This window comes from Electrona antarctica (assembly GCF_951216825.1).
Source record: "Electrona antarctica genome assembly, chromosome: 20".
NCBI classification, from domain to species: Eukaryota; Metazoa; Chordata; class Actinopteri; order Myctophiformes; family Myctophidae; genus Electrona; species Electrona antarctica.
This window is the reverse complement of record NC_136801.1, coordinates 24,327,826-24,339,955: the sequence shown is the minus strand read 5'-3', so window position 1 is coordinate 24,339,955 and position 12,130 is coordinate 24,327,826. Positions and strand designations below refer to the sequence as shown.

The 12,130-nt window shown below is 45.9% G+C and overlaps 1 protein-coding gene across 3 annotated transcripts in view; it reads left to right on the top strand.

Moving 5' to 3' along the window:
* The first annotated feature begins 240 nt into the window (after positions 1-240).
* Positions 241-12,130, top strand: part of LOC306913450 (rho GTPase-activating protein 21-B-like) — a 124,862-nt gene continuing 112,972 nt past the window's right edge. For all 3 annotated transcript variants that reach the window (XM_079490106.1, XM_079490107.1, XM_079490105.1), the window contains exons 1-2: positions 241-663; positions 1,848-2,100. In XM_079490106.1, coding sequence (XP_079346232.1) covers positions 2,017-2,100 — 84 coding nt within the window. In that variant the 5' untranslated portion in view covers positions 241-663; positions 1,848-2,016. The remainder of the gene's footprint in view (positions 664-1,847; positions 2,101-12,130) is intronic.

The following is a 12,130-nucleotide window of genomic DNA, read 5'->3' as shown; positions in this document are numbered from 1 at the left end:
AATATTAATCGATTAGAGTGTGTTATATAATAAGAAAAAGAGCCTAGTAGTGTGGTTGGCTGGGTTTAAAAATACAAATTTAAGCGGCAAATCTGATTGGACTAAGCTGGTCCCCAGGGCCAGCCAGAGGGGGCGGGCTTTCACCAGGGGTGGGAGAGCCGCGTCAACCCAACCAACCACACACAGCAGAGAGAGCAGATTGTCGCTGCCAGCCTGTATGCATTGCATGGTGACCAACTGGACCCCATTCAGAGGAATACAAGCTCATGTTTTTCCTTTTGATTCAGTCTCCTAATATTGTGGATTAAAAACACCAGGATGTGAGCGGAGATGAACGGACGGACGGACAGCAGATTGGGACGTGTTATTTTTCTCCGACACGGTTCATCATCAAGGCAGAGATGTATTTATTTATTTTTTATCAATGGGCGTTTACCATGTTTACCCACTCACTGCTCCTATAACAGGTAGCAAGAGGACTCATCATTTGCCCGCTTTCTTGTAAGAATCGTACAACAACACGGCTTGTTGTGTGTTTATTCTGGACTCACCCTCCTAAATGATGCTTTTAATGGACACCCTGCAGCTCTGCCCGGAGGGATACACCATGGACAATATCGTATCTTTGCCATTTGTTTGGTGTTTTCCGCGAATTTAGAACAGGTAGGTTTGGACTCTATTCAGCCAGCCCGCCCCACAGCCAGCAACAACCTGTCGTCCGTTACAAATATAGTATACTAGGCTGTAGCAGCAGCCAGCTACACCCGTTGTCTGTCTGTCTTAAACGGATTCTCAGCAGCTGTAGACAGTAGCGAATTAATGTTTAATAACAGGACATCGATCGCTGTGTTTTGTGTCTGTGTGCAAAAGGCGACCTTTACCATGGCAGCAGTAAGGTCGTGTCGTGTGTTGTGGTGTTGGTGGTGGTGATGGCTGGCTGGTTTTGTCGCGCTTTGATCCCAATCCTCTCCTTCCTATCGTCACCAGGCTTTCGAGTTTCCACCTCTACTCCTTGCCTGGCACTTTTCTCCAGCGTGTCATAAATGGACACACACATGCACTGCGTTGCTTTGACACTGCATGCATGCATGTGTGTGTGTGTCAGTGTCAGACTGACTGACATGATGGCGATATCATGTTAGACTACTGTCTCAGTCTGTAATCACTAGAACTGCTGCAACATTTCCTTTCGAATATTAACGTTCTGTGCCATATGGCAGATACCGTGTATAATATTAACTTGACTAATCTCACTTTGAGTTCAGGGAACAGCACGGGGCATCTAGCTCTGGTCCATAGCTCAAATACCGTTGCAATGCCGTTAGAGCTATGGATCAGAGCTATAGGGCAGGCTACTGGGAATTTAATCTCAGTTATCATCATACATGCATGACCAATTCAATAACAGTTATAGATACTATTTTGCATTTTTACCTACTAACAGTAACAAGGCTTATCTCGAAAACATTACTCTGTAGTCTGTATTGTACATCTATCTCCTCTTGGGATCGCCTTACTGTATTTGGGTGGGACGTCTGTACGGACGTCCCAAATACAGAAAAGGTATTTGGGACGTCCGTACAGACGTCCCACCCAAATACAGTAAGGTAACCAAGGGTCCCAAAAGCGGCATATCTTGCATTGAATGGAATTGGATGCCATGCCGTTGTCACAGTGGTTTTGTGTCCTCCGACTGCATGTTGGGACGAGGACGGCTGGGAGGAGGAATTGCTTTGATTTGATTGATAGATTTTTATTTTATTGCACAGTATGCAGAACATTTCAAACGAAAGTCAATACACGCGTTTCTTTCTTCCAATAACGTAATACTTTCGTTTTCGTTGTAGATTCCTGCTGTTGACGCCGGACATGAGGAAGAAGGACGGGGTGGACTAGGATCTTATTTTTTATTTTTTTGTGGGGGACGGACGCGCCTTGGCTGGACCGTTTAGCTCCCTCATCCCGATGTGGGGCTGGTGGAAAGGACTTCTCCCTCTGTGGGTTTGAGATGAAATAATGGCGACACGATCGACCGATTCACCGCAGGACAATGAAGAAGAGGGCAAACCCAGAGGCACTTCATCCCCACCTTGTCGTGAGGTAAGTGGAGATTTGGATCTGATCCCGGTCGGTCACTCACTGTTACGTTACTGTTGTTCAGTGCTTGTAAGTGGGTGCGGAAGATGAAAGCTGGTGCCACTCAAATCAAATGGTTAACATTCTATATTCTATTCTAATCTGTTCTGCTGTAACAGGCAGCCAATGAAGTAGATTTGATTTGTGTGATTGTTTGGAAAGGGCACACAGGAGCTGTTAATTAAGAAAATTATTCTAGGCTGATTTTAAATCAGAGTGTGTGTGTGTGTGTGTGTGTGTGTGTGTGTGTGTGTGTGTGTGTGTAGTGTGTGTAGTGTGTGTGTGTGTGTGTGTGTGTGTGAGACTGAGTGTGTGTGACTGTGTGTGAGCTTGTATGTCTGCTATTTTTGAATAGCCAAGCAAACAAATCTAAGGTGATACAGATGCTTTCCCGGTGTTTAATCTCAATGACATTTTGTTTGCTTGTCTGAAATTCACATGTCTAATATTCCATGCTGGTAGTGGTAGGACTAGTAGGGCATGATCATGGGATGTTGTGAATAATGAGTGCGGCAGGCAGTTGAGAATAAACACAGTCTCGACTCACACTTTAAGTTGTGGTTAAGCACCAGGGTCATTCGGGACATCACAGGGAGGGGTCTGTCAAACATTTCTTTTTGAAGGAACGTGCATTGCATTCCCTCCGAAATTCATGACATCTTGCACAAGACCCCCCCCCCTCTCTTCTGTAATGTATGTAATATGTGTCGCTGAGAGAGAACATGAGACAGTGAGCTAAGTGTTGCAGAGCATAGCACATTACATCTGTCAGTGTTGGGTGGGGGGTGACGGAGTTCATCACCACCCCCTCTATTTGAGCGTGAAACGGCACACACGCATGCGGGGCAGCGGTGGCCGAACGGTTTGCGGAGCGGTCTTGTTATCGGAAGGTCGCCAGTTCGAATCCCCGGACCGGCACGTTAAAATTACCACCGCTGAAGTGCCCTTGAGCAAGGCATTGAACCCCTACCATGAAATGTTCTATGAGCAGGGTCTGGCTGTAAACAAGCATCTCGAGCTTAGTCCATTCCCCCTGGGTAAAGAACTTTGCTTTGCATGCACAACAATTGCATTTTTTTTTGGCTTATTCTTTAAAGATTCGTTTTTTTGGCTTTTGTGCCTTTTTATTGATAGTTACAGACAGTGAAGATGAACAGGAAAGAGGGAGGAACAGACGGGGAGAGACATGCAGCAAAGGTCGTCATGAACGGGACTCGAACACGCAACGTGCTGTCAGGCCAGAGACTATACTGTATGTGGTATGCGCCTGGACCGCTAGGCCAGTGCCGCGGGTGCCCCAGCTTCTTATGTGCTAATCGTACATTCTACGTCCCCTTTTATTTCCTGAATCCGCAAGCTCAGACATATGTAGGGTGACCAGATCCAAACTGTTCATTTGAGTAACAGAAGTATCGCTTGTGTGGAACAAGTGGGACGGGGTCCCACTTGTCCCACACAAGCGATACTGGAGTACCGGGTTTGCAACTTACTACTTGAGTTGCTATTAAATGCCTTGATGTCATATTCGACCATAGGCTTATTGGCTATCATTTATAAACTCCTCTGGTGTCTCACATTTTGTTTTAAAAATCATGCTTTATTTTTATGCTATTATAACAGGCTTAAAAACACATCAAGAGACAATGAGAGAGCTTTACAACAGAATGCCAACTATTAGGGGACTAACTATTAAGGCATTTGAACACTGATGCAATTGCCTGCCAGTCACAATGTGGGACAGGGTCACAATTTGTGGGATGCCTGAAAAGTCTTGGAAATGAGGGACTGTCCCACGCAAAGAGGGACATCTGGTCACCCTAGACATATGTCACATTCCACAACTTGTCCCTAACCCCTCATGTATGGTGGTGTTACATCACCATTCACCACCACCACTGTCATCATCATCATCATCATCATCGTAAACCAAGCCTGGGGTTCTTGATGCATGTCATAACGGTCCTGCAACGGGTGGCATGTTTTGGGATTAAACCCACCATCAGAAAATGGAAATGGCGGTATTTGTGTGTGTGCGTGTGTGTGTGTACGCGTGTGTGGTAATCCTCTTACCAAGGCAGAGCCAGCTGAGCGTGGATGACATAAATCTTTTGGAAATGGGTGAAGGGTGGGTCGTGGGGAGATATGGGCCAGTTGGGAGCAACTTGGGAAAGACTGATGGAATGAGGAAGAGTGGAGCATGTGTGTGTGTGTGTGAGAGTGAGAGGCTTGAATCATACTTAGTGTTGCACACCGTCCGAAAATAGCAGATCTTCAAGCTCGCAAGCAACGCTTCTCGGCACGCATACGTATACATCAGACTTCTCGTTTACATAGAACGGGCACAATGTGTTGCCAAGTTGATTTGCTTACGTGTCAAACCTGGTTCAGAAGTTGTCTGTTTTGAATCTTGCTGCATTTGCTATTTCGCTCTGCTGCCTTCACTCGAGAACCCCATAAACAAACTGGTTTCATCGTTATACAGTATACTCTATTGGTTTGCTCTTTGCGTTAATCTAACTTCCGTTGTGTTTTATCTGCATAGTTGAGACTTCCTTTTGAGCTCAAAACGAGGAGTTACAGTTAGTAATTCACCACTCATTTAGCATGTTGTTGATGCTTGTATATGGAGCAACATACCGTACACTACAGAGAGCAGTAGTTCTCAAACTTCTTTGTCCCTGGGGGTCGGCCGGGACCCCACATTGAGGACCACTGCACTACAGTGGGGGCTCCTTTTCCACCAAAATAACTTTGGTCTAGAACTGGTTCCGTTCTAGATTCTTGGAACCGTGGTGCTTTCACGGAACCAGCGGCCATTTTTTGGTTCCAGTTCTGAACCAACCTTTAGGGTTCTGAACCAATTAATTTTCAGTGGAAACACTTGAACTGGTTCAATATTAGGCAGGAACAAAATAACTGAACCTGTTCAAGCTCGGTGGAAAAGGGGCCTGGATGTGCAGAGTAAGCGGTTCTGGGTTTTTGCTAAGGTTCACTCTGGCCACGCTGGGCAATGGGCATGGTGGTAGGCATCGAAACGAAAACAGACATTTTGGTTACATAGATGGCCTTTCTAAACTGTAGTCCACCTGACACTTGAGTCTCCCTGGATTAGTTATTTTGTAACCACCATATGGGAGCAGGTGACGTCGACATCCGCCTTGTACAGCACTGCAGTGCACACCACAAATACGCAGACGTTTATGATGGCCGTCCTTCATGCTCGGCTCACTTTCAAAATCCACCAAAAACACCTTCTGTTTAATATGTTCGATATGTCAAAGCTGCTATCTGAACAAATCTTGACAAATTGTTGTTGTTATACCATATAATGGCCTCAACGGAATTATTCTCACGTATTCCGAAACTAGTCGGCACCAGTCTTTTTTCTTTTTTTAAGATTGTGTCACGTTGGGGGGTGTGTTTTAGTTGTTTGGCTTATATAGGCCTAGGCCTACTACGACTGAGAAAAAGTGATACCTAGCAGCAGCAATGACGAAGTAGTTGCTGCTGTGAACTATTTCCATGCTCTTGTGGTTTCTGTTTCATTTCTGTGCGATTATTTGGCCCCATGTGCCAGCACTGGCATTTTCGATGCTCTGGGAGACCCTGTCTGCAAACAACACATGGGGCCCTGCCCCTGACATGTGGGAAACGGGCAGGTGGTTTTGTCTACCCGATGCCCCCCCCCCCCCACACACACACACACACAGGAGCATCTTTTCTTATCCAAAAGCTTCGGTGCTGATGAACTGCTGTCCCCTAGAGTCCAAGCAGCAGAGAGTTGATAGACACTGCCGAGGGGGGGGGGGGGGGGGGGGGGGTCTCCCACTTCTCCCACCGTCCCTCCCTCCCTTCTCCTCACACTCCCTAATGAGCGGGATTTCAAGCCCCTCACCCCCACCTACCCACCTAACCACCAGAAGTGATGGTAGCCACGCTGGGATAATTTAGTCAGTCATTAGAGGAGTAAAAAATACATACAAAATTAAGCCCACTTTCTCTCCTCACCTTGCGCTCTGTTCCTGTGTCTCTCTCTCTCCTCACCTTGCGCTCTGTTCCTGTGTCTCTCTCTCTCCTCACCTTGCGCTCTGTGGCCGCTCACTCGGCCCCATCTAAAGCAAAGTGAAAAGTCCACTTCAAACCTTTCTCTGCTGTTGTGGAAAGGATACGTTCCTTGTCTGTTTTCTCACCTCTAAGTGAACTGTAATCTGTGCACTCTCTTTCTCTCAGTTGCATTCAGTCTTTTAGTTTCGCAATGTCCGGTCCAATCAACCACCAGGTCCAGATGGACCCTCACAATGTACGCTACTCATGGTTTGTATAGAGCATGGGTTCTCAACCCATGCTCTCAAATTATTTTCAATTTGTTTTTGTTTGTTTTTTTTGCAACTGAATGGCTGGAAAATGGAAATGAAGAGTTTACATAGTACACAGTACATGCATAAACTTTCCTTAATGATTATATCTGGTTTCAGTATTCATTTATGATATATTTTCTCTATTTTAAGGTTATTTTTGTCAGTCGCGAGACACGGCCAAAGCATTTCCCGGGGGTCCCCAGCCAAAAACGTTGAGAATCCCTGGTATAGAGGGTATGCGCATGACATCATCATCATACCCGGACGTTATGCGGGAATGCCTAGTATTGAGTGGCAAAAAAGACTTACTGGCCATGACAGCACCTACATCCAAACAGAAAAGTCCTATCTGATTGCATTAAACAACGTTAAAAGATGTTAAACTCACTTTGCCACTTTGCCACTCAATTTGCTATTCACTTCATGCATGCACATACCCTCTATTCTATACTCGGGAGAGTTAAACACTAAGGATTTGTAAAACATTAATGTATCAAATGGGGGTCCATGGCCTAATCACAATGCATTATAATAAACCTGGCCGTCTTCTTTGGAATTCAAAAGTTTGAGAATCACTGCTTTAGAACAGTAGTCACCGGCACACACACACACAGCATCATGTATTGATCACATCCGCTCGTTCAGGCCCCGAGGGAGAGGTCGGCAAACAGTGCTTTGGAGTCTTTTTACTGTACGTTTCACTAAATATAGAATACAGCCCTAGACTGCTCCGCTGCGTATATTAAAGCCCCCTTACCTAACCGCCTCTCCCCACTTCCACATGCTTGTCTTTCACCCGTCCTCTATTCCAATGCATTTTCAGCCACGCTATATTTAACCAATGGAAAGATGAACATCGCAAGGGTGTGTGTGTGTGTGTGTGTGTGTGTGTGTGTGTGTGTGTGTGTGTGGGGGGGGGGGGGGTGGTGTGTGTCATATGGTAGAACTCTGCAGGAATCGCTGCACGTTTCCTCCTAAAAGCCTCTCTGCCAGATGACAGTATTGGACCCACTGGTCGGTACAGTCGGTGTAATTTCCGGGTCAGCTGTAAATGGTACATGATGGAACAGGCGTTAAGTGTGGACATGTGCGGAGTGTCCACGAGGGCTGACATCTTGGTGGAAAACTGTGTGAAAGAAGTGAATTTGGGCCGATCTGGTCTGAAGGTTATTTTCCACACACCAACTCTCGGCGGTTATACACGTCTCCGACGTCTATAAGTGGACACGTATTTCCACATTTGGGTCCCAACGCCCCGATTTAAAGTTCATTATGATGAGATCACTTAGACCTTTTTTTAAATTTGCAGGTTGATCTTTTATGCCAGAGTCTCTCCAAACATTCCAGTTAATTTACTTGTTATTAAAAAGGTTTTCCCAGCGAAAGATCTATCGTCGTTGTCATAGTTTCCTCTAAAGCAGTGGTTCTCAAAGTGGGGTCCTTGAGGGGACCCCCAGGTTTCCTTGAGGGGACCCCCAGGGTTCCTTGAGAGGACCCTGGGTTCCTTGAGGGGACCCCCAGGGTTCCTTGAGGGGACCCCCAGGGTTCCTTGAGGGGACCCTGGGTTCCTTGAGGGGACCCTGGGTTCCTTGAGGGGACCCCCCAGGGTTCCTTGAGGGGACCCCCAGGGTTCCTTGAGGGGACCCCCAGGGTTCCTTGAGGGGACCCCCAGTAGTTATGTGTTAATACAGCATGGCTATTCAAATAAATGTAATTTCTTTGAAAAGGTTTGAAAAATATATAATGTTTTATAATTTAGATTTATTTTACACAAATTTCTTCTGGGGGTCCCTGGCACAAAACATTTTCAGATAGGGGTCAGATGGCCAAATACAACACGTATTGTTATTTGTTTGTTTTTTGTTTGGGTGCATGCGGTCGGTGACGTGTCATCAATCAACCTGGGTGACAGAATGCTTCTGATTTGAATCCATTTGAAAAGCAAATGTGCATCGGTGGGTTGCTGCTTCGGAGTGGCTAGGAGGATCACGCTCCCTTCGTTTGTTTTCAGCAAAACAAGACGCTGACCTGAACATGACCCGGGTAGGCAGAGGAGTGAAAACACAACAACAACAACACAGCGCGCACACACACACAGACACAGACACAGACACAGACACGCACTCAGAGGTTCTTCTGAGAGTTACCAGGAATGCCCTCCCATGAGTGTTTCCTCGGAGCTGCTCGCTCGGTGATTACGTCACCGCCCAGGCTGTGTGTTCAGGTTGGCAACCAACCCTCTTAAGCCTGATTTCTGCTTCGTCATACGAAGAGTGTGGCACACCGAAAATAGCCCGTCTACAGCTCGTAGATTAGGCCTATTTTCGGTGCGGCGCAGCATGACACCGTCATACGATGGACGTATAAATCGGGGGCATTATTATCAGGTTCAAGCCTCACAGCTATTGTCACTACATTTCCGGGACAATACAAAAGGGGAAGTCTGTACGCGTGGCGTGCTGCATGTAATGGGGCCCCGGCTACTCCAGGTCATTCTGCGGGTGTGAGAGGACGATGTGTGCCAGTTTGGGTGTATTAACTGCCTAGGCCCCTTATCTAGCACGGTGGTTCTCAACCTCCTTTTCATTGTATATGCAGAGAAAAACATAGAGGCCAAATTGGGTGCTCAATGCTCACAGGAGATTAAAATGTCTTCAACGTGACTGTACAGTGCTTCAAGTATGTAGTTGCATGATGAAACCATTATCCCGAAAGGCAGTTGCATGGAGTTGCATAGGTGTGACATGTCCTTAAAACGGTTTGGGCCTTAGATGCAGTAATAGTCTTATTTGTTCTTTTCAGCTTGCCTTGCCTATTATCTGTCTAAAAGACATTACTAAAGATGTCAACTGCCCCATTCCCATTCAATAATATATATATATATATATATATATATATATATATATATATATATATATGAACAGACGCAATGGCAGTATGTATTAGAGGGGGAAGAGAGATACAAAAATTCCCTCCCTTCTGACAACTTGGATCAATGTCACAACCTCACTTGGGCCTGGATGCCCCCCATCCCCCCCCCCCAAAGGCGTGCCGAATGGAAGGATGGAAGTGGGGTGGGATTGAGGGCGCAGACAGACGGGCAGAGGGAGGCGGAGAGGCTGGTATATCCATTACATTTGCCCAAGGCACGTCTGTCTATCTGTCTGTCTATCTGTTTCCCCTCGCGGCTCCCGAGACATTACATCACTGCCGGGGCGTGAAGCGCGATGATGTCACTGTATTGCTCTCTCTCTCCTCTCTCTCTCTCTCTCTCTCTCTCTCTCTCTGTTCATCCCAGTGGTGTCTTTATCTCTCTCTCTCTCTCTGTTCATCCCAGTGGTGTCTTTATCTCTCTCTCTCTCTCTCTCTCTCTCTCTCTGTTCATCCCAGTGGTGTCTTTATCTCTCTCTCTCTCTCTCTCTCTCTCTCTCTGTTCATCCCAGTGGTGTCTTTATCGCTCTCTCTCTCTCTCTCTCTCTCTCTCTCTCTGTTCATCCCAGTGGTGTCTTTATCGCTCTCTCTCTCTCTCTCTCTCTCTCTCTCTGTCTCTCTCTCTCTGTTCATCCCAGTGCCTTCTTTTTTTTAAGATTTGTTTTTGGCTTTTGTGCCTTTTTATTGATAGTTACAGTGAAAAAGGACAGGAAAGAGGGAGGGAGAGAGGTGGTTCTACATGCAGCCAAGGTCTCCTTGAACGGGACTCGGACTTGCGACGCGCTGTCAGGCCAGAGCCTGTATCTGGTATGCGCCTGCATGGACAGGCCAGCGGGCGCCCCAAACCCAGTGCCTTCTTTATCTCCAGGCCATGTTCATAAATATGAACTCTTGCTTCTTCTTTTTATTTCTGAGCCGTCATGGTGACGCAATGGATTTACACATAGCTGCGTTCCGGAGACCCAGGCGGACATAGCAGTTCTACAAGCTCGCAACGCATCGGGAACTTGTAGATCGGTTATTTTCGGGGCGTGTCACCCGTGCACAAGCAATAAAAAGACTTCCACTGTGCGTTTGTGGGTGAGTGACTGTGCACTGCATGCATGTGTTGTGTTTTAATGACACAGCCTCGTACGATGGGGGGGTGGGGTTGGATAGGGGGGCTGCTATCCAGGCACATATCTGGATCCCTGGTGTTCACATGGGCTTTGAGGTCTCGGGCAGGAAACCACATTATTTCCTGCCCAGCATCAGGCATGGAAATGAACAAGAGCTCCCTGATGAAGGAGTGATTTCATGAATGGTTCGCAGCAGAGGAGCTCCTGAATGGCCAAAGGCCCGCCCCGCTATGTCTCATGAGCCTCCATTTCTCCACTAGTACAATCGGCTCTGGAGGGAGGCTATACGCGAATGTGGAAACGGCCTAATACAGGAAATTACTTCCCAGTGACAATTTAGGCCTGTCACAATTTATTACACACTGGCCTAATCACAATTATCTGAGTTAATCACAATTATCTTTTGCCTTATTGTCACCCATGATCATTACCATGTTGAAAATTCTTCATATATTTTCAAATATATTTATATATTTTTCTTTTTAATAGTGGAAATTAACACATCACACCATACAAAGTTGGTTATTGTCTCCACCAGGCCGAAGGCATGGGGAGAGAGTATGTTTTGCACTCCGTGTGTGTGTCCGTCCGTCCGTCTGTGTACAGCTAATCTACGGCACCGTTAACACAATCATTCCCGGGATTCCTTCAAAGTAGGAGCTCTGGGGTGCTGGAAAGACATGGCCGCTTTTACTCTGAATTTTTATGGTGCCTTTAGATTTTGTTTCCTACATTTAAAGGAGCATTCAGTGATTTGACTTAATCTAAATATCACTTATTTTTTCTTTTTTTCTGGATAATCCTCCCTACTATAGAGTGTGCTGACCATATAAGGAGTTCCTCCCTGTCCCCAGTGAGCCCCTGGGGTCAAAAAACCCTAGTTTCAGTTTTAGTGGCGGGTGGCAAAGCCTTCATCCAATCAGGATGAGAGGGGCCTTCCTCCAATCATGATCGAGTGGGGTGCACATGCTGTTGGCCTGTTGCACTTCCCCCCACCGTAGAGCGTGCATGTGCACATTTTGTTACCGGGGCGGACTGGGTGGTTCTCCAAATCACTCAAATCACTGAATGCTCCTTTAAAAAAATAAATTCAAATTATTACCAAAAAAGACACAACAACATTGATTCTTCTTCTTCTTCTTCTTCTTCTTCTTCTTCTTCTTCTTCTTCTTCTTCTTCTTCTTCTTCTTCTTCTTCTTCTTCTTCTTCTTCTTCTTCTTCTTCTTCTTCTTCTTCTTCTTCTTCTTCTTCTTCTTCTTCTTCTTCTTCTTCTTCTTCTTCTTCTTCTTCTTCTTCTGCTTCTTCTTCTTCTTCTTCTTCTTCTTCTTTCTTCTTCTTCTTCTTCTTCTTCTTCTTCTTCTTCTTCTTCTTCTTCTTCTTCTTCTTCTTCACTTCTTCTTCTTCTTCTTCTTCTTCTTCTTCTTCTTCTTCTTCTTCTTCTTCTTCTTCTCTTCTTCTTCTTCTTCTTCTTCTTCTTCTTCTTCTTCTTCTTCTTCTTCTTCTTCTTCTTCTTCTTCTTCTTCTTCTTCTTCTTCTTCTTCTTCTTCTTCTTCTTCTTCTCTTCTTCTTCTTCTTCTTCTTCTTTCT